Source organism: Sciurus vulgaris, assembly GCF_902686455.1.
Source record: "Sciurus vulgaris genome assembly, chromosome: 1".
NCBI classification, from domain to species: Eukaryota; Metazoa; Chordata; class Mammalia; order Rodentia; family Sciuridae; genus Sciurus; species Sciurus vulgaris.
In genome coordinates, this window is record NC_136461.1 from 23,222,557 (window position 1) to 23,243,126 (window position 20,570).

The 20,570-nt window shown below is 49.3% G+C and overlaps 4 protein-coding genes across 7 annotated transcripts; 3 read left to right on the top strand and 1 right to left on the bottom strand.

The window, feature by feature from the left end:
* Positions 1 to 60: 60 nt before the first annotated feature.
* Positions 61 to 2,928, top strand: IQCC (IQ motif containing C). Of its 2 annotated transcripts, XM_079109041.1 has the most exons (6): positions 61 to 353; positions 759 to 902; positions 1,134 to 1,389; positions 1,612 to 1,730; positions 1,823 to 2,015; positions 2,593 to 2,928. In XM_079109041.1, exons 1-6 carry the CDS (start codon positions 312 to 314, stop codon positions 2,655 to 2,657), a joined length of 819 nt encoding a protein of 272 aa, XP_078965167.1. In that variant the 5' UTR covers positions 61 to 311; the 3' UTR covers positions 2,658 to 2,928. The 2 variants fall into 2 exon arrangements, with proteins under 2 accessions (XP_078965167.1, XP_078965166.1); XM_079109040.1 differs by having other exon boundaries at positions 1,823 to 2,928.
* A 149-nt stretch (positions 2,929 to 3,077) lies between these two features.
* On the top strand, positions 3,078 to 9,156 carry DCDC2B (doublecortin domain containing 2B). Its single transcript, XM_079109037.1, is given in 11 exon segments — positions 3,078 to 3,855; positions 4,751 to 4,802; positions 5,195 to 5,271; positions 5,476 to 5,625; positions 5,914 to 6,060; positions 6,154 to 6,193; positions 6,990 to 7,071; positions 7,074 to 7,124; positions 7,841 to 7,944; positions 8,547 to 8,597; positions 8,599 to 9,156. Coding segments are annotated over 11 exon segments (1,041 nt in total). The 5' UTR covers positions 3,078 to 3,589; the 3' UTR covers positions 8,620 to 9,156.
* Positions 9,157 to 9,368: 212 nt separating this feature from the next.
* On the bottom strand, positions 9,369 to 13,876 carry TMEM234 (transmembrane protein 234). Of its 3 annotated transcripts, none has more exons than XM_079109110.1 (5): positions 13,775 to 13,832; positions 13,324 to 13,475; positions 12,493 to 12,559; positions 10,327 to 10,419; positions 9,369 to 10,026 (listed from the first exon to the last, which is right to left on the bottom strand). In XM_079109110.1, exons 1-5 carry the CDS (start codon positions 13,788 to 13,790, stop codon positions 9,932 to 9,934), a joined length of 423 nt encoding a protein of 140 aa, XP_078965236.1. In that variant the 5' UTR covers positions 13,791 to 13,832; the 3' UTR covers positions 9,369 to 9,931. The 3 variants fall into 3 exon arrangements, with proteins under 3 accessions (XP_078965236.1, XP_078965235.1, XP_078965237.1); XM_079109109.1 differs by having other exon boundaries at positions 10,327 to 10,464; XM_079109111.1 differs by lacking the exon at positions 13,324 to 13,475 and having other exon boundaries at positions 13,775 to 13,876.
* On the top strand, positions 13,789 to 20,548 carry EIF3I (eukaryotic translation initiation factor 3 subunit I; the record flags this gene model as incomplete). Its single annotated transcript, XM_079109028.1, is given in 13 exon segments — positions 13,789 to 13,840; positions 13,843 to 13,881; positions 13,884 to 13,909; positions 14,002 to 14,094; positions 15,496 to 15,583; positions 15,883 to 15,948; positions 16,920 to 17,069; positions 17,196 to 17,323; positions 18,447 to 18,557; positions 18,655 to 18,744; positions 19,043 to 19,116; positions 20,169 to 20,261; positions 20,371 to 20,548. Coding segments are annotated over 13 exon segments (1,092 nt in total). The 3' UTR covers positions 20,453 to 20,548.
* Between the last annotated feature and the right edge of the window lie 22 nt (positions 20,549 to 20,570).

Sequence of the window (20,570 nt, forward strand, 5' to 3'; positions counted from 1 at the left end):
ATGGAATTAAACCAAAAATAAAGACGTGGCTTCGTGTCTTCCTTCCCCTTCTGGCGCCTTTCTTCGCAATAAGACTTCTGCGCAGCACAGAGGGCTTAACAGTCCGCGCTAAGGCGGGAATTGGGACGAAGCTAGTGGCTCCAGGAGAGTCCAGTCTGGAGCCTCTGCTAGAAGAGTCTAAAGAAGACTAAGCGACGGTTGCCGCGGAAACGGCGGGGCATGGCCCCACGTCTTAGACTGCGCACGCTCAGGAGCAGCGCGGCCAGAGGACGCACTGCGCAAGCGCGCAGAGGGGGGCCGTTTGCGTCCGGATGGAGACAGAATTGTTACTTCGGAAGGTGTCGGCTCTGCAGGTTCGGGGCTGGGGGGTGGTCGGGATTGCACCTGGGGACTCTGGGATATTCCAGCAGGGTAAAACCGGCAGGGTCAGTCCCCTACCCAACCTCAGGAGATGTCAGCCCACCTCTGCAACTCCGGAAGAACGCTGAGATCCTTGGACTTATCTAAGCGCCCCCTACTCCCGCCACACGCTATTGCCGGGTCAGGGGAAGATCCGGAAGGACCTGAAGGCGAGAAGAGTAAAGCCTAACATCCTCACTTGAATTCCTAGAGCCCCAGCGCCCACTGTCACCTGTCCTTTCCCCGTGGCCAAGCCCATTCTTGCAGTCCCCGAGATAACCTCTCCAGAGACTCCCCCAAGATATGCTCCCTCTTCTAAAGTGCCAAGGACCTTCTTTCCCCTTCATTCTCCACACCAGGCCTGTGTCAAGGGCTTCTTGGTTCGACGCCAGTTCCAGAGTCTGCGAGATGAGTATGAGGCGGTTGTACAAGAGATAGAAGGTGACTTGGGCATGCTTCAGTGGACGGCCAGCAGAATTCCCAGGCCCCTATTTCTCCCAGAGGTAGTACACACCCCAGTGCGGGGAGGGAGAGTAAGTAGGACCTGGGCAGGGAATTCAAAGGAGTGATAGAACCCACGCTTCCAGCTGACAAGCCTCTGTGTCTGGAAGATAGAGCAGCCTCACCTTCTCATACCCCAGTCCTTAATCCTACAAATTTGTCAGCCAGATCATGGTGCCCAGGTACATGGAGGGGTTTAGCCCTCATGCTATCATACCTCTTTGGTTTCTCAGAAGACAAACTCTCATAGCTCTTGGAAAGGAGGAGAGAGGATACCAAGTCCAGAGCAGAAATTGTGGAGTCACTTTCCACGTAAAGAGTCTCTGAAAGAGGCCCTCTGGGAGGAGATGGTGCTGAAGAAGTCAGGAGAGAGTTCAGCAAACCCAGGAAGTCTTCCCTGCAGAGATGACAACCTCTGGCTTCAGGATGAACAGAGCAGGAAACCCAGCCAAGAGGAAACCAGAAACACATCAAAGATGGAGAACTCAGGTACCTCTGTGCTTAGATCAGGAAAAGTCCCTGACCCTCCCTGGGCCTTAGCCTCCCCATCTAAAAAGTGAAAGGGATGTGCCAGATTGGCTGTAACCCTTTCCTCCCTCCCTCCCCTGCCTAGTTGGGGGAGCAGTGACAGGTTGCCAGGGTCTAGGGCTAGACCAACTTCCAGTGTCTATAGCTCTAGGCATTCTCCTTCCTGTATTTCCTCCTTCAAAGAAGCCACAGGTCCAGGACTGTCCCACAGCCAGCATGAGCTCCAAGAGCTCCAATATCACCGCAGCCATTTGGCCATGGAACTGCTGTGGATACAACAGGCCATCAACAGCCGTAAGGAGGTAGGCAGTAACTTTTGGAACAGGTCAAGGGTGGGGGACTTGGGCCTATCCAAGTAGGCCCGCATGTTACAGTATCTGTTCTCTCCCAACAGTACCTAATTCTCAAGCAAACACTGAAACCCCCAGAAGCAGGCCAGACCAGAGATGAGCCCAGCATGTGCACAGATCATGGGGAACTGGCCTGTGAGAAAGCCTGGTCACAACCAAACCCACTGCTGAAGGACCAGTCCTGCAAAGACAGGACCATTGGAGAGCTGGACCATGTAGATGATTCCTGCCAAAAAGGCAAATCACAACCCCTGAGGTCCTCAGAAAGTTTGGCCACTATAGACAAAATCACTTCTGGGGCTAAGGGCAGGGATCCATGCTATAGGAGGGCTGGACGATCACCATCATACAGCTAGGATGGAAGGGACAGGTTCACCCAAGGATAAGACCATAAAGGATAGACCTTTAAAGAGGCCTGCCTATAGCAGACAAAATTCCTAGAGGACCAGACTCTGAGGAGCCTCAAACCTAGGAGCTACTGTTCTGGGAAGGCCAGAACACAGCTGCCCGCACTGTGATGACTCAAATGTTGAAGACAAGTCTCCCAGAGGTCAAACCACAAAGAACCTGACTACCAAAGAGCAGCCACAAGATTTGGCCTCTCCAAGGATCACATACATCATTTGAGGTGGGACCATGGCAGGTCCAAAGCATGGTGACCTGGATCTCAGGAGGATTCAAATATCCAAGGACCAGGACTCCAATGGCAGAAGTTCCAGAGTTGAAACCTCCAATAAGCCTAGTCATGAAGGCTGGAAAAGCTAGAGGACTGTATTGTGGAGCTCAAGGCCACCTGAGACCCTGTCTTCTACAGGTTTAGACCAGATAGGAGAGGACCAGTGGAAGGGCAGGCCACGGAAAGCAGGACCACCAAGCTAGACCCTGGGGGGCCAGCAGAGGAACAGGTTCCAAAGAGGTATGCTGTGACAAGGCTGTGGTGAAAACAGGCCTTCATCCTGTCCATCCTGCCCATCCTGCCCACCCTGCCCTCATCCCCAGCCATCAGTGGAGCCAAGAGAGACTGGAGGCATAGTATAGAGGACACCTTTTCATCCTCAACCTGTGGCTCAATCCAAATTTCAGGTTAAGGATTAGTTATGCAGGGAAAGACAAGTGGGAGTCCTAGAAGAGAATAAAAGTTTTTCTTGGATTTTGAGCCTGGCTGCTTTCATCCCTCCTGTTTACTTCCTACCAGCATGGGGTGTTAACCCCAGAGCCAACTGGGAGCCTCAGCCCAGGAGCAGATCTGAACTTTTTTTTTTTTTTTTTTGGTACTGGGGAGTGAATACAGGGGCTCTTAACCACTGAGCCATATCCCAGCCCTCTTCAGTTTTCTATTGAGAGAGTGTTTCGCTAAGTTGCTTAGGGTCTTGCTAAATTGCTGAGGCTGGCTTTGAACTTGAGATCCTTCTGCCTTAGCCTCCTGAGCTGCCGGGATTACAGGTGTGTGCCACCATGCCTGGCCCAGGAGCAGATCTGGCCATCCTCCTTGGGGAATAGTTCCCAATCTGATCCCTACTTGAGCTCAACTGTTGGGCTTCAGAATGGCAAAGGCTGTGGAACACTATATTTAAGTGGGATATCTGCTGCTCCCTCTCACTGAACCCCAGGATCTTTCTTCAATATAGTGATCATACCTGTTCTGTTTTTGTGAGGCCCAATTAGTGAGATTGGCTGAGACTGGGAATGCAGAAAAATGCTCCTACCAGAGGCTCTCCCTGAGAGGGCAGGACTCCACCTCTCATTGGCATGGCTCCAGCCCTGCCTTAGTTGCCTGGTAACAGCTTTGTGTCTCTGACTGAGGACAAACTATGGCAGGTGGCAGTTCAGGGGCCAAGAGGATAATGGTATACCGAAATGGGGACCCCCACTTCCCAGGCCGTCAGCTGGTGGTGACCCAACGCCGTTTCCCCACCATGGAGGCCTTCCTTTATGAGGTGACATCAGCCGTGCAGGCCCAGCTGGCTGTACGTGCCCTCTACACACCTTGTCATGGCCACCCTGTCACCAACCTGACAGAACTGCAGAATGGAGGGCAGTATGTGGCTGCTGGCTTCGAAAGATTTCGCAAGCTCCAGTGAGTAAGCTGGACCTGGTCAAAGAGCCTGTGAGGCAGTAGAAGGAATAGCATGATTCTGGTACTTACTATGTAGTTACCATCTTTCTGTATTTTCTTACTTAAACGGGGAGGGATGGCTTTATCTCCACTAGTGAGGGGAGGAACAGTGAAATCTTGCCTAAGAGTACATGAGCAACAAGCAGCTGAGCTGCAATTTAGATTGAATTCTGTCTGGCACTTGGGCCTGTGGCCATCACAGTCAGGACTGTGGGAAGGAGACCATTCTGCAGTTTGAACTTTTTTCTAAAAGCTCTTCTTGATTAGATCCCCTACCACCACCATCACCAACACTAAATCTGCTTATCACTCCCTCCCTGCTATGGTTAGGCATCCCAAAGCTCTCAGGTAGACTAGGATCATCCCTCTCTGCAGGGTGGGGCTACCTTCCAAGGTGGGAGAAAAATTTGAATTATCTGACTTTCCAGTTCAGATCTGGCTTCCACATCGAGCTCTTAGCTGAGCTTGGTTACTATAACGGAGAGAACAAGGGATTGGGAGCTAGACAGAATCTTAGTCACTTCCTGTGTAACTTTGGGCAAGTCACTTAACTTCTCTTAAGTCTCATTGAAAATGTACATTAAACCATCTACCTCATGAATGTGAAAATTCCTGGGATATAGTAGAATAATTAATATTCTCTTTTCTCTCAAACTTTAACCTTATGGTTAATAATCCCAGTCTGAATTTCCAGCCTGACTCAGCAGGTTCAAGTGCAAGCATCTGTTTCTGGGCTAAGAAGACTGAGAAACTGTCCTAGTGGGGAGAGATGCTGGCCCCAACCCATGCTTTGGCAGCTACTAGATTGTCGAAGCCTCAGGCTCCCCAAGATGACCTTCAATTTATGTCCTTTCAGTTATTTACCCCCTGGAGGGAAGGATCCAGGTGGGAAGAACAGCAGACTACAAGTGAGTCCTGGGGTAGGCTGTCCCCCAGCCCCTCTGCCCTCCCACTCCTCCTGGGTGGGGTTTGGGATTGCTCCAAATTGCTCTGGAAAGTCAGAGACCCTGGAAGCAGCAGGAGCTGCAGGGTCCTTGGGGAACACTCCACTCCCACCCTGGAACTTGGGTATGGAATTTCAAGACACTATCCCCTGCTCTTATGCGGTTCCCAAAGTAAAGAGGAAGTTGTGAAACACATGGGGGTAGCGGATCTAAAAGCACCCTTTGGCAAAAAGGTGCCCTCCTTGTCCCCTTCCCTGCCCGAGTCTGGTTCCTGCCTGCTCGTGACATGTTCCTTGGGCTCACCTACCCTAACCAAAGGCCTCTCTCCTGATTTGGGAATCTGACTTGGGTTTCAGGATCCTCTCATGACTGGCCACCTGCGTGATCGGGCCCCTGGACAGTGGCTGCCTGCAGGCATCCCCTTCTATGTCCAGTGAGTCCAGCATCAGGGAGCAGGGGTATAGATAAAACAGGGGTGGGTTTGTTCCAGGAGCTTGTGATCACTGGTGGGAAGATTAAAAGGTTCAACATGTTTGATGGATGGAACTGGAGCAGCACAGTGGTTCTCGAGCCAACTTCTGGCACCTGTGCCACCTTTCTCACATGAACGGAGTCCCAGGGACACTCCCCTTTACAGGGCGGCTCTTTATCCCAGTGTTTTTAGGAATGGGGATCTGCTAAGTCCTCCATTCAGTCTGAAGGTGTCCCAGGCTGCCATCCAGGACTGGAAAACCATGCTGAAGCTTGTGACTGACAAGGCCAAGTTGCAGAATGGGGCTGTACATAAGTGAGTATGGGGTCTGGGGAGGCCAAAGTCTCCAGTCTCTCCTTACTGGGTTGGACTGTTCCTGAGGATGAAAAGACAAAAGGAGCATGTTCCCTCTAGCAGGACTTCCTCCTATACCACAGGAAGTGGCCTCTCTGACCCAGCCCTCAGAACCAAGGCAGAGCCTGGGTTACTGAGGGCCAGAGGCCAGAGGGTACCTGGGTGTAGGTGCACCTGCTCCCTCGCTCCTGCTGACTGTGAAGAGGCAATCTTGTCTACAAGTCCTTATCCTACCCACCTCTCCCCCAGACTCTGCACCCTGGAGGGGCTCACACTGTCAACAGGGGAGGCTCTGATGAATGGCCATTACTATGTGGCTGTTGGAGAGGATGAATTCAAGGCCCTTCCCTATCTGGAGCTGCTGGTGCCCAGTCCCTCCCTGCCCAGGGGCTGCTGGTACGTATGTGGGTTGCAGCAGAGAAAGCCGCCCTCTGGGGAGTGTGCTGACTGTCCTCTGCCCACTACAAGCCTTTCCTTCTTTCATTGTAGGTATCCTCCAGGCCTGAAGTGTAGACCCCCCAGGCAGAGGGTAGGTGATAAACAGGGCATGGGGATGGGGAGAACTCTGTCGACTTGGTCTCTGACCTAATTTCACTGCATCCTCTCAATACTCTTGTGAAACAGAGATTATCACCATTTTCCAGAGGTGGAAACTGAAGTTCAGAGGAGTAAAATGATTTGTTCAGGGTGACACAGTTATTGAGTGGCACAGGACAGACCAGGACTGATCTTCTGTGATCTTCTGGGTGAAGTTGTAGAACCTAATGCCTTCTCTTAATTCTTTTTTTTTTTTTTTTTTTTTTTTTAGTTGTAGATGGACGCGAAACCTTATTTATTTATTTATTCATTTATTTATTTATTTATTTATTTATTTATGTGGTGCTGAGGATTGTGCTAGGTGCCTTGCATGTGCTAGGCAAGTGCTCTATCACTGAGCCACAACCCCAGCCCCCAAATGCCTTCTTGATAGGTTGGATTCTGGGAGAGAAAGCTGGCATTCTTGGCACAGCAGGACCCAAGGGAAACTCAGCTTTCCATCCTATTCCAGGGCTGAACCCTCCTAAGACATGAGCCAGTGAGCATGAAGTGGGAGTCCAGTCTGGTTTTATTGGGCATCTTCATGCCAGGCAACCAGCTGCTCTGTCCCTGGATAGGAAGTCTAGTGGGAAGAAGGGGCAGAAAGAGGATGCAGTCTATGAAGGTAGATGGCACTGCCTCTCCCAAGCTCCCACAGACCTCAAGGCATGACGAAGCCTGAACTGAGGAAGAGGAAAGGTGAGACCTGCCAGCAACCAGGGTCTGAGCAACCAGGGTCCTTTCTGTAGGCCCAGGGCCTCAAGACACAGGTCACTCAGCCCTTTCCAAAGGAACCAGCACAAATTAAGCCACTTGCTTTCTATGCCAGACCCAGCAAGACATTCAGCCTAGAAGCAAGCTCCCCACTCTCTTGTTTCCATCAGGTGAGGGGCCCCCAGGGACCAGGCCCTTCTCAGCCAACCACCCCCATCTTTTTCCTCAGTGTTGGGGATTGATGTTGTGGTTTTTGTTTTGGTACCAGGGATTAACCACTGAGCGACATCCCCAGCCCTCTTTTTATTTTTTTGAGACAGGGTCCTGGGCCTACAGTTGCTTAGGGCCTCACTAAGTTGCTGAGGCCAGCCTTGAACTTGCAATCCTCATGCTTCAGCCTCCAAAGTCTCTGGGATTACAGGCTTGTGCCACTGTGCTCAGGCAGTGCTGGGGATTGAAACTATTCAATAACCTCAAACATTCTAGGTAGACACTTCAGCTACACTTTGACAGTAATACAGAATGGTACCTGCTATTGTTGGTGATACATGTTGGGGCAGAACTCCCAGGAATAGAGCTGGCTTTGACCTCAGCATAACTGTCTTCTACTTTCCCACTTACATGTCCAGTCCCTTGCTTTTTCATAGAGACTTTGTATGAAAAGATACACATGGAAAGCGCAATGCTTATCTCAAAAATCAAGAGGCTTCAGGGGTGGGATTTACAAGGGCTGGGGATGGGATTGAGGCCTGCCTCTCAACTTCCCTCCATCCTCTGAAGTAGTGGGGAATGTGGAACAAGCAGGGGAAGGGACGGAGCTACAGAAGTCAAGGGAAAGAAGGCTGAGGGCTCTGTGAACATCAGCCAATTGTGTGTCCCACATTAGGAGTTAAGGGAGTGTACAGGGCTCCTCACCCAAGGAGGGAGACAACAGGGGCCCGGGAAGTAGCGGATGATGAAGACACCTGGACAGAGCAGCCCTTGGACCAGGTAAGCTACAGGATCAGAAAGCCATACTTGGAGCTAGAAACTGGCAGTCCTGAGTCCCAGGAACAGTTCCTCCCCTTGTGATTGACTGAAAGATCTCCTAACATCTTGAAGCCTGACTTTCTACCTCATTAAATGAAGGAGAAGCTGGGCACGGTGGCACAGGAGGCAGGAGGATCGCCAAGTTCAAAGCCAGCCTCAGCACCTTAGCAAGACCCAAGGAACTTGTCGAGAACCTGACTCTAAATAAAATACAGAAAAGGGCTAGGGATGTGGCTCAGTGGTTGAATGACCCCAGGTTCAATCATTGGTACAAAAAAAAAAGAAGTTTTTTTTTTTTTGCCACCAGGGATTGAACCCAGGGGTACTTACCCAACCCTTTTTATTTTTTATTTCGACACAAGGTCTCACTAAGTTGCTTGAGGCTGGCTTTGTATTTGGAAATCTCCTGCCTCAGCCTCCAAGCCACTAGGATTACAGACTTGTGCCACCATGCCCAGCAGGAGTTCTTAATTTCTAGTCTTCTTTACTGGGGAGGGGGGCCTCCTGCAGGGGGCTAGAGGCTGGATACATGCCTGGCTCCATTCTGTACTCATCTCCTCCAGAGGGCTGCACAAATGGAGGAGGCCCTGTCCTTGGAACACAGGCCTGAGGCTGGGACTGCATCCTCAGCCTTAACCACTGCTGTACCATCTTGAGAGCCAGAAGCTCCAAAGAGAAACGGGAAACAGTTGGGTAGACACCTTTTTGTCCTCAGCCTCCAGCAGCCTATTCCTGAGAAGCAATGCCTCCCCTGTGCTCACGGGGAATATGTTTTCCTTAGCCCCTCCCCATTCTTCTAAGCCTACAGCCCAGTCTCACCTTCCTCTTCAGCAGAGCAGCCCTACCTGTGGAGGCTGTTTTCTGTCCAGAGAAAGGGGTGGCTGGCCAGGCATGGTGGCGCACACCTGAAATCCCAGCTTGGGAGGCTGAAGCAGAAGGATCAAAAGTTCAAAGCCAGCCTCAGCAAAACCAAGGCGCTAAGCAACTCAGTGAGACCCTGTCTCTAAATAAAATACAAAATAGGGCTGGGGCTGGGGCTCAGTGATTGAGTGCCCTGAGTTCAATCCCTGGTAACCCCCGCCAAAAAAAAAGGGAAGCAGGAGCTGACTGAGCTTGGGAGGGAGGCCAAAAATGTGAGAACAGGTTTGTCACAATAAAATAATACTTAACTAACACGTTTACCATAGATTTATTGAAGGCTGCTACAGGCCAGGTGTTATACTGGATACTAGTTAGGTGATACTGGGGCTCAGTTGTCCAGGGCTGGCAAGCAAGCATTTCTGCCCACATCATGGGTGGGAGAAGCAGGGCTAACAGAGTTCATCACTCCTGTATCTGCCCTTTGTGTGTGTGTGTGTGTGTGTGTGTGTGTGTGTGTGTGTGTGGTGCTGGGGATTGAACCCAGGGCCTTGTGCATGTGAGGCAAGCACTCTACCAACTGAGCTATATCCCCAGCCCTGTATCTGCCATTTTGATGCACCCTCTACTCCTCAGTTGCTCCCCTTAGTCACCAAGGCAGTGAGCACTGGAGGCCTCCCAGTCACATTTCTGGCTTAGAGACTGCAGTATTGCAGCTGGTCCTTTTGATGTAGCTGGGGCTCTGAAGTTCATGTAACCTGCCACCATGATGGTCCAGAGCAGGCCAGGGTAACAGTGGTTGGGTAATAGTCACCTGAGATTTTAGCAGAAGAGCTGCTGGGGCAGAGAGGCTGCTGCGGGTGAGTGTGAGGTCTCCTGTGCTAAATCCCAATAGCTGAACACCACATGGAGGTTACAAAACCCTTTCACTGCTGTTCTCTTATTGTGATCCATGAGGTAGCTAATATCCCCATAAGAGATGAGGAAGCTGAGACTCAGAGGGCAAGTTCTTGGTCCATCTGCTCATTGCCTGCACCTTGGCCCAGGGGATTCCTGGAGACAGCAAAGCTGGAAATCGGGTTTGGCCCACTCAGAAGGTAGACGGTGGCCTCTGGGTCTTGCTCAGTGAGCTTGTGATACAAAGTGCAATTCCTGTCATGGTGAGCACCATGCCAACGACTGCTCCTAGGATGGTGGGCAGAAAGCGAGAGGCTCTGAGTCCAGCCATGCCAGCAGGAAGGAGCTGGTACAGGGCTGAGGAAAGGGTTCATATGGAGCCCAATTCCAATTGCCACCCCCAGCCTCTATCTCCAGACTACTCAGGATTAGGAAACTGATGGCCACAAGGAAGCAGGAAAGCTGCAGAAGAAAGGGCAGGATGGGAGAAAGCCTTCTCCTCTCCCACCCATGGAAGATGGACTGGGAAAGAACTGTTATGTCAAAGCCCAGGCAGCTGCTCCCTACACTCCCAGCAGACTAACTTACGTTTTCCACCAATATCTTCTCCAAGGACCTTCCCAACAATCAGCGTGAAGACAATGGCCAGAGAGTTACAGATGGGCACAGCTAGGGTCAGATCTGAGTAGTCAGAATGAGAATTGCTGATATGCAAAATATGTCTCTCTAGGCATGAAATATTGTCATTTTTTCTTCATCATCATCATCATCATCACTTCATACCTCTAAAAAAGGCACTATGACCCCATTTTCCAGAAGTGACAACAAAGCTCAGGGTTGAAACCCAGGTCTCCTGACTCCAAGTTTAGTGCTTCCTCATGATTCTAGTATGAACACTTAAACTCTGAGACGAGACTGGTTTGATAGTAAGAGTGAGCTCCTTGCCACCAGAGAACTCCTGACATTTCAAGCACATCTGAACAATCAGGCAGGCACCCGAAGTCCAAAGGGTGTGACAGAACGAATGAAATAGCATCAAGCACAGCCACCATTTTTTAAGCACATACCATTTTCACAACAGCACTGCATGGGCAGTATTGTCATTTGACATAAAGGAAAAAAGGTTTAAAAAAGTCAAATAACTTGAGGCAAACTGAGGGTTTAAACCAAGGTCTGCCTGACTCCAAAGCCTATTCTCTTCCTGAACTAAAGAGATATGAACAAAGCAAAACATCAGGTGAAGCACATTCTGTTTGTGTCAGCTCAGGCTCAGGCCTTAGGTAAAGAGGAAAAAAGTGTCAAGCAAGAAGCCACATATCTGTTCAGGACACAGGACTGGGCCTCAGGTAGTCACCATGGCCCAGGATTTGTTTCCTAGTTTTGAAGCTCTAAGGGACGGACTTCCAGTAAGCAAACTAAAAGAAACAGACTAATAGCCTTAACAACATGATATTGCATACTTAAAATTTATTAAGAGGGCAGCTTTCCTGTTGTCTTATCACATTAAAAAAAAAGTGAAGGGGGAGCAAAGAGCTTGGTGCAATGGAAGAGCAAGGGTGTGTTAGAGGGAGGTGGACTTTGGTTCCCTGTATAATCTTGGTTAAATCAGTTGAACCCTGTGAGCCTATTTCCCCACATGTAAAACAGTGATAGTAAGATACCACTGTTAGTATCTTGTTGCAGGGCTGTTGTAAGATAAACTATCATAATGCATGTATACTCCCTGGCTGAAGTGGAGGTTAATAAAAATAGTGACTACTGTGTTGATTATTAGAATAGGTGGATATTAAAGAATGGAGGCAGAGTAGGTGAGGAGATAACAAGATTCTAAAATTACGATTTGCTCAAATCTTGGTACACTGCATGCCAGGTGGCAGAAGGTTCAAAATTCTTCTGCAGCAATTAATGCATTAGGCCAGAGGCTTAAAAAAAAAGTCTCATGAGTAGCCATTCCTAAATGTAAAACAGATCAAAGTGGAGCGACTAGTTGAAACTGAGTGGCAGGTATCATGGCTGTCTTGTCTGTCACCTTCCCATGGCCCCCTGAGGGGTTCCCCAGAACTAAATTTGGGGCTTAAACTTCTCTGGAGTCCCTTGGGGGTCTTGACTCCAGGGGAGGAAAACCATAGTATGGGGACTTTCATAGTAAAATTCAAAAGCATAAACTTTAATGTATAGCTTCAAATGCTTTTGCAGATTGCCCAAAGTTTTGTAATTTCATCTATATGACAAGAATCATGTCTGCTTCACAGGGTCATGATGGGAATTAAATATAATATGCAACACCAGTACAGTACCTTATGCAATAGAGGGCAGTCAACAAACGCTGGGAGAAAGGAAATTTATATTTATTGAGCTCCTATTGTGTGCCAGGCACTCTGCTGCTTCTCATATATTGAACTTAATCATCACAATGCTATGAAGCCAACTGTATAAAACCAAGGTTAAAATAAGGGACTTGCTCTAGGTCAGGCAGGTAGCACACAGTGGAAACAAAAGTCAGCATTTGGCACAGCAAAATGAACCTTCTGTCTTCCTCTGCTGCTGCACAAGACTGCCAGACTCCAGACCCACCTTAGTGCCTAGCCATATCTCCACTGTGCCTCTACCTCCAGAGGAGGCTACCAAGAGGGAAACAGTAACATGTGCTTTCCCTCACTGAAGGGGAACAAGGTGTTTTAGGCTCCCTCCTCAAAACAACTTTCCCAGATGGCCTCCACCAGTAAGCAGAGCAGCTGCACACCAGAGACCCACCTGTTGATGCCAGGGTGAAGTAGTAGAGAAGGGAGCCACACTGGTTGAGGAGAAAGGGCACCAGGTACTAGAAACAGGAGAAAACTGACGTCAGTGCAATAGCCTACTGAGCAGTATTGCCTTGAGCTTCTAGAAATGCCCAAGGAACACCAAGCACTCTGAGAAGGACCCTTCCAGGGCAAAGACAGAAACTGAACTCCACACCTTTGCCCTAAATGTCCTCTCCCTTAGCTTAACTACTTCCCATCCTGTAAGGTCTTGAGTGTCAATGTCACACCCTTCAGGAAGCCTACCCCAAGACCCCAGCTCCAGTCTCCCTCCTCCGAACTTTCACAACACTTTTATCTGTATACTTCTCCTGGCCCTTAACCCTGAGAAGTGGTGGTGTTCATGTGTTCTTTCCCACTAGCCTTGACTGGCAGACTTGGGGTCGGAGGCAGTTCTTCATAGCCCTTGTCCCCCCACCACCACCCCCAAGCCAATTTGATCCCCAAGCTCTACCTTTGTGAAGACTTACAAGTTACTTTATATAATTGAAGGGTACACAATAATAAAATACTAATAGCAATCATGGATGGAGCACTTACGATGTACTACGCCCAATGGTCAGTGCTTTATGTCTTACCTCAATCCACGCAACCGCCCTATGATTATTATTATAATTTCCATTTTACAGATGATTAAATTGAGGCTCACAGAGGACAAGTGACTCCTCCAAGAGCTTCTTGAGAGTAAATGATGGGGTTGGGATTCTCACCCAGACCTGTTTGACTCCAGAGACCAAATGTTTAGCGGCCATTCCTCCGAGAGAGGGGCCATTCAGAGACGCACCTCAAAGTTCAAGAAAAGGGTCTTCATCTCCTGCAGCAACTGCCGGACCCAGGTCCGCTCATGAACCTGCTGAAGGCCGGCGGAGGCCCTCTTCAGCAGCGGCTGCGTGCCGCCCCACAGAGCGGCCACCAGCACCAGAGCCAGCACCTGCCCTGAATGCAGATGGACCGAGACTCGAGTCACCCTGAACGCCAGCCCCACAGGCCGCCCGCCGGGCCTCGCCCTCCTCTGGCTCCTCGCCCCAGCTCGCCCCCCGCACCGCCCCTCCGCCCTCCAAAGCCCTGGGCTGCGCTTGACCGGGAGGACAGGCCACTGGAGGCGGGGTAGCTGGGTCCAGGAGCCGAAGGACTGGGGTCGTAGCAGGGGTCGGGGTTCGGGAGTGGAGGGGAGCAGGAAATGAACTCGGGTTAGGGATGTGGAAGTGAGTGGAAGGGCGGAGCCCACTACCCACCCAGAGACGCCGCCATGGCAACACTGCTCTCATCTACTTCCGGGAGCGAGGGGGCGGAGGCCCGCGAGCGGAAGTGGCTCCAAGCCTCTTCCGGTCCTGCTCACGCCTTACTCTCCTCGCGTTGCCGCCGGGATGGTGAGTTGCAGAGTTGGGGGTGTTGCGGTGGGGGGTCCCGGGCCCGGAGGAGGTCCGGTCCCGGGCGCTGACACTCCTGTCCTGTCCCACAGAAGCCGATCCTGCTGCAGGGCCATGAGCGGTCCATTACGCAGATTAAGTATAACCGCGAGGGAGACCTCCTCTTCACCGTGGCCAAGGACCCCGTGAGAGCCGGCGTAGGGCGGGCGGGACAGGCCGAGAGGGCCGGGGAAGGGCGAGTTCTTTCTGCCGGGACGCTGGGTGGATGAGCCAGTTTTGCCGCCAGAGGGGAACCTAAGAACACCCCATTCTAAAAAAGTAGGGAGATGCAGTTCCCAGGGTAGGTTGATGCGAGCATTCTATCTAGGAAGGTGGGAAAGAACTCGACTCTTGGTAGGGGGCAGTAATTGGGGAGAAGAAAAACAAGAGACCACTGCGGGTGGGGAACAGGGACAAGGATCAGCTCGTTCAGGTGACCCAGACGATTCCTGAGAATAACTAAACTGTCCTACCAGGATAGAAGAACAAACCACGTCCAGTAGGACAAAGCTGATCTGTGGATTGCAAGCTGTATCATGGAGTGTTAACAAGGCCCTGGCTTCAATCCCCAGTGTCAGGAAAAGAAGAAGAAAAAGAGAAAAAAAAACCACGAGGCTTAATGAGGGTGCCCCTCGTCTCAGTTCAGTCAGTCCCACCTGCTACTCAGAGCACAACCTAGCAGTACGGCCTCCTGAGGCACCTGCATACGGAGGCAGTTAACAGTGGGGATCTGGAGTCAAACTGATTTAATTTGAATCCTAACTACTAGCAATGTTACTTTGTGCATGTCAGTTAACATTCTAAACAAGTTTCCCTTCTTATAAAGAAAGGAACTTTTAGGGCTGGGATGTAGCTCAGCAGCAAATACTTGTCCCCCAAAGGAGAAGACCTGGGTTAGATCCCCAGTTCCAAAAAAAAGAAAAGTGGAAAAAAAAAAAAAAAAATTATATATATATATATGAACTTATAGTAAGTACCTCCTTAACCACATGAGATCATGCTTATAAAGAGCTTGGCACAGTTTCTGATGCATATGAGTACCTAATTAATATTAATCACTTATATTTAAGTTCCTTAGACATCATTTCATTGGAGCCTCACAGCTCCCCTTTGAAGAAAGCATTATTGTTCTGGCCATTTTAAAGATGGAAAAACTGAAATTAAGAGGGGTGAAGTACCATACTTGAGATCACACCATGAGATACTGATAGAGCAGGTACTGGAACCCAGACTTCCCTAGCACAAATTCCTCCCAAAGCTAGTGTTGTTCTGGACTGGAGTACAACCTGACCTTTTAATCTTGAGAGATTCTGAGTCCAGGAGAGGGCAGACCCAGCAAATGAGGATGCTTTTGCAAACCTGACTACCCTGCTGTTTACATTCAGAAAGGGATGAGAACCTATGAGTTTTACCAGCTCTCTTGCCCAAGAAATCAGCAGGAGAGGGCAGAAATCGCCTGGGGAGAGACTGAGGAGGGTTTCTGGGGCAAAATAGGAAGCCATTGCTCTTCCTGGGATGTGAACCATCCTGTCATTTGGCTCCTCCAGATTGTCAATGTATGGTACTCTGTGAATGGCGAGAGGCTGGGCACCTATATGGGCCATACTGGTGCTGTGTGGTGCGTAGATGCTGACTGTATCCTTGTTTTGCTCTGAAGCTGTGCTCTAGGATCTGCCAGCAGCGGGGTTGCTGACCTGGAGGTGGGAGTTTGGGATGCTGGTGTGGGTCTATAGAATAATACCTCCTACTCCCAGTCTCTTCACTGGTTGGGGAAACATTCAGGACAAGTTCCAGTTCTGGATTAGGAGGTTAGAATGCTCTGAATTGAAAGGAAGAAAGGCTCTTTGGGACTGAACTGGGAGGTGATTTGGTTGACCTTCGAAGAGGACAAGGGCTCAAGTGAACTTAGTCAAGTTTCTTAACACCCTCTTCAGGGGACACCAAGCATGTCCTCACTGGCTCAGCTGACAACAGCTGTCGTCTCTGGGACTGCGAAACAGGTAAACTTCAGTCATTTACTCGTTCAGCAAAAAGTGACCATCTAGAGGGTACCTCTCTAAGTAAACAGGTTTGAGGAGAATACAAGATAAATCCAGAGATGGTTCCCAGTCTAGAGAATAGGCAATAAGTAAGGTAGAGGAGAAAGAAGTATTACAGTAAGATAATAAGCCGTGATAGAGGAGACAGTGCTGTGGAAGGCCAGAGGGGAGCAACGGACTGCCTAGAGTGAGGGTGGGGGCAGCCCTGCAAGGTTTCCCAAGGTAAATGTCACATGAGCTGGGGCTTAAGGGAAGAACACGACATCATTACTTTGGCACATGCACGAAGACTGTCGTGTCCAAGTCATCTGATCTGGTTGGAGTCCGGCTTTTTGAGAAGTGGAATAGACAGCCAGGGGAGAAGATGAGGCTAGGCCAGAAGAGTCCTTGGATCCCAAACTCAGAAGCTTGGCTCTGTTCTGAGGGGCTTGGCAGGAATTAAGCATGCTGTGGAGGTCCCTGAGGAGGGAAGAGTGGCAATCTACTAAGCTTTAGCAGGGTCCTGGAGCAGTGGAAGAGCTAACTCTGAAGACGGGGAGCCTAGTAAGCTAATCTTAGTACATATTTAAGGTATCCAAGCCAGGCTGGACCTTGGGCTGGGGTTCAGGTGAAGGGTCCAGCTTCAGTATATATTTACTGGCATCCAGTTCTATGCTGGGCACTAGGGACATCCAGAGAATCAGACCAGGTCCATTCTATGGAGTAGCAAAGTCTGTGGGAGAGACAGATAGACTGTCATCCATTATGAGCAGTGCCATATTAGCAGGGTGTGTCACAGGGGACTTTGGGGAAGAATTGAAAAAATTTGAACCAAAGCACAGCAGAGAAGAAGAGTGGTGGGCACCAGAGGCAGGAGCACCAGTGAGGTGAGACGAGAGGCAGGTCCTCCTTGCAGTGATTATGGGTAAGTTGTACCAGACCCCGCCTTTCAGGGAAGCAGCTGGCCCTACTCAAGACTAATTCAGCAGTCCGTACCTGTGGTTTTGACTTTGGGGGCAACATCATCATGTTCTCCACGGACAAGCAGATGGGCTATCAGTGTTTTGTGAGCTTCTTTGACCTGCGGGATCCAAGCCAGATTGGTGAGGGCCAGGGAAGGGGCTGGGATGGGGCCCGGATGGGGCCAGGGCCTGTGTTGGGGTTGAGGTGAAGGGCCAGCTCCAGAGGCCTGATATCAGCTGGGCCCTGATATCTGCTGACCCCTACAGACAACAATGAGCCCTACATGAAGATCCCTTGCAATGACTCCAAGATCACCAGTGCAGTTTGGGGACCTCTGGGAGAGTGCATCATTGCAGGCCATGAAAGTGGAGAGCTCAACCAGTATAGTGCCAAGGTAAGGGACCAAGTGGGGCCTGAGCCCACCACAAAGATTTCCTACAAGAGGAGGCTAGCACAGTGGTTAAGAGCGAGGGCTGGATACAGACATAGAAGTCACCACTTTCTATTTGGGTGGCCTTGAGCAAGTTACATAACTTCCCTAAGTCTGTATATCTGTAAAATGTCTCAAGGATCAAATTACATAAGGTGTTTGAAAAAGTTGTCACAAAGTACTCAGGATACATTAACAATGATGACAAATATTTTCCTGCCACCACAAAGCTAGGTCCTATGCTAGGCTCTTAGGCTAAGAAGTGAATCAGACATTGTCTGTACTCCAGGGGGACAGAAACTTGCAAACATTTGGCCTGTGGGTGAGATTGTGAATTGTGCCACCATAAAGGTCTCAACCAAGTATGGAAGGTGAACCGTGTCACAGAGAAGGTGGCACATACACTGCCTTGTGAAGAAGAACTTCAAACAGGAAGAGTAGACTATTCCAAAGACAAAGGGAATGGCAAAAACAAGGCCCACAGTTAAGGAAGTACATGGATTCTTAGGTAATCACTGGTGTAGGAGAACTGGAGAGGCCCTATATTTTCAAGGTCCTTAGTATCTAAAGGCAAGGAGTTGATTTCCCTTTAGGCAGTAGGGAATCTTTAAAGGGTTATTGTTACTAGGTGCAGTATTGTATATCTGTAATCCCAGTGACTCAGGGTACTGAGGTAAGAGGATTCCCAAATTCAAGGCCAGCCTGGGCAATAAAAAATAAAGGTCTGGGGTTGTAGCTCAGGGATAGAGTGCCCCTGGGTTCAATGCCCTGTACCAAAAAAATTTTAAAAAGCAGCACCTGGGCACTCTGTTGCATGCGTATAATCTCAGCAATTTGGGAGGCTAAGGCAGGAGGACTGCAATTTTGAGGCCAGTCTTAGCAACTTTGTGAGACCCTGTTACAAAATAAAAAGTGCTGGGGACGTAGTTCAGTGGTCCCTGGTATAGAAAGATTTAGAAATTTAGGGGTAACTGATTAGATTGAAGGAATGAACCAAACAGGGAGTCCGGGTTATCTCGGTTTCTGGGGAACAGTGGGCTAATAGGAATTGGAGCTGGTCAGAGTCTCACAATTCCTCCTTCCTCAGTCGGGGGATGTATTGGTGAATGTCAAGGAGCACTCCCGGCAGATAAATGACATCCAGTTATCCAGGGACATGACCATGTTTGTCACAGCATCCAAAGACAACACAGCCAAGGTAAGCCTGGGCAAGAGGTCTGGTGGGGCTGTACCAACCCTTTAGCTGCCCCCAAGAAGGCACCTTTTATAGATTTCTCCCTGTCTTCTCTCTCCAGCTCTTTGACTCCACAACCCTTGAACATCAGAAGACTTTCAGGACAGAACGCCCTGTCAACTCAGCTGCCTTGTCTCCCAACTATGACCATGTAAGGGAACCCAACTCAGGCCAAGCCTCAGAAAGCTTCTTGGATCAAGATGTTTGTTTAGCAGCTACGCTACAAACATTGTGGGGAAATGGTGTCAAGCAGAAGGGGGAGCAGTAGCAAAGCTGAACAATTATGTAGCCACAGGGGACTGGGCAGGAAGTAGCTGAAGTGTCTATTCATCCCTGCCCCTGGCATCCCCCTGTTGTGATGTGAGAGATGTTAAGATTTACAGGGCAGAAGAAAAACAAAAAATAGACTTATCTGCCCTTTGGGCTTATCTGGACTTTCTTCCCTTCAGGTGGTGCTGGGTGGTGGTCAGGAAGCCATGGATGTAACTACAACCTCCACCAGGATTGGCAAGTTTGAGGCCAGGTAAAAGGGAAGGGCGGTCTTCCAAATGGTATCCATGTGGAGTGTGTCTTTTATGATAAATACCATTAGACACCAGGAAGTGCAGCCAGTGTGATAAGTGTGTCATGATAGCAATTAAGATTGTGAATTCTGGCCAGGCATTGTGGTCCCAACAGCTCAGGAGACTGAGGCAGGAGAATGACAAGTTCAAAGCCAGCTTCAGCAACTTAGCAAGACTCTAAGCAACTTAGTGAGACCCTGTCTTAAAATAAAAAGGGCTGGGTATGTAACTCAGTGGTTAAGTGCCCTGCCATTCAATCCCTAGTACCCAAAAAAAAAAAAAAAAAAAAAAGGAAATTTAATTTTGTCACATACCATTAAATATACCATTATATTTCTCTGTGCCCATGCTTTTTTTTTTTTTAAACCAGGTTACTTAACCACTGAGCCACTCCCCCCACCTCCCACCATAACAGGCATTGAACCTAGCAGTGCTTAACCATGGAGCCACATCCCCAGCCCATTTTTAATTTTTTTTATTTTGAGACAGGGTCTCACTAAGTTGCTTAGGGCCTTGCTAAGTTGCTCAGTCTGGCTGGCTTTGAACTCGTGATCCTCCTCCCTCAGCCTTACGTGCCATTGTGATTACAAGCATGCACTATCAAGCATGGCGGGTGGTCTTGAACTTGAGGTCCTCTTACCTCAGCCTCCCAAGTCTCTGGGATCATAGGCATGCACCACTGCACCTGGCCATACTTCTTGACTGTATAATGGGACAGTAATAGTATACTTCGTGAAATTTTGCTGATTAAATAAATGGACCAATATTTGTTAGAACATCGTGCAGCACATAATAAGCACTCATTAAGTATTAGCTATGTTCAGGCAGACATTTGGGGCCCTTCTTCCCCTGGCTTATCTTACTTTGTTCATTCATTTTCACTTACTGTAATCTCCCTGCTTTATTAACTTTTTATATAGTTTGCATTTTGGGGAATGCTACCTTAGATGGGTTTTGAAGAAGATGGAGAATGATTAATGGGATCTCTCCTCTCCCCTTTTCTCTCCTCCAGGTTCTTCCATTTGGCCTTTGAAGAAGAGTTTGGAAGAGTCAAGGGCCACTTTGGACCTATCAACAGTGTTGCCTTCCATCCTGATGGCAAGAGGTAGGACCTCAGTGAAGGGAGTGAACTTAGCCACTCACTTTCCATGCCAGGCCCCACAGGCCTGCCTCTGCCACAGCCATCTGACTTGACCTTGCCCATCTTTTTCCAGCTACAGCAGCGGTGGTGAAGACGGTTATGTCCGCATTCACTACTTTGACCCACAGTACTTCGAGTTTGAGTTTGAAGCTTAAGAAGCTGGATCTCCATCCAGGCCAGGAAGACTACTCATAGAAAGTTTTGGACTCTGAGAAATAAATTAGTTTGATAATAAATGGTTTTTAGTTATACATTTTGTGAGGTCTGCTCATC

Bases quoted from the DNA above. Each gene is read 5' to 3' on its own strand.
- IQCC (XM_079109040.1), top strand. From the start codon at position 312: ATGGAGACAGAATTGTTACTTCGGAAGGTGTCGGCTCTGCAG. The intron at 903-1,133 runs GTAGTACACACC...TTGGTTTCTCAG, and splicing joins GGCCCCTATTTCTCCCAGAG to AAGACAAACTCTCATAGCTC. The intron at 1,731-1,822 runs GTAGGCAGTAAC...CTCTCCCAACAG, and splicing joins CCATCAACAGCCGTAAGGAG to TACCTAATTCTCAAGCAAAC.
- TMEM234 (XM_079109109.1), bottom strand. The intron at 12,560-13,323 runs GTGCGTCTCTGA...TCCTGTTTCTAG, and splicing joins CCCTTTTCTTGAACTTTGAG to TACCTGGTGCCCTTTCTCCT. The intron at 10,465-12,492 runs GTGGGTCTCTGG...TTTCATGCCTAG, and splicing joins CTTCACCCTGGCATCAACAG to AGAGACATATTTTGCATATC.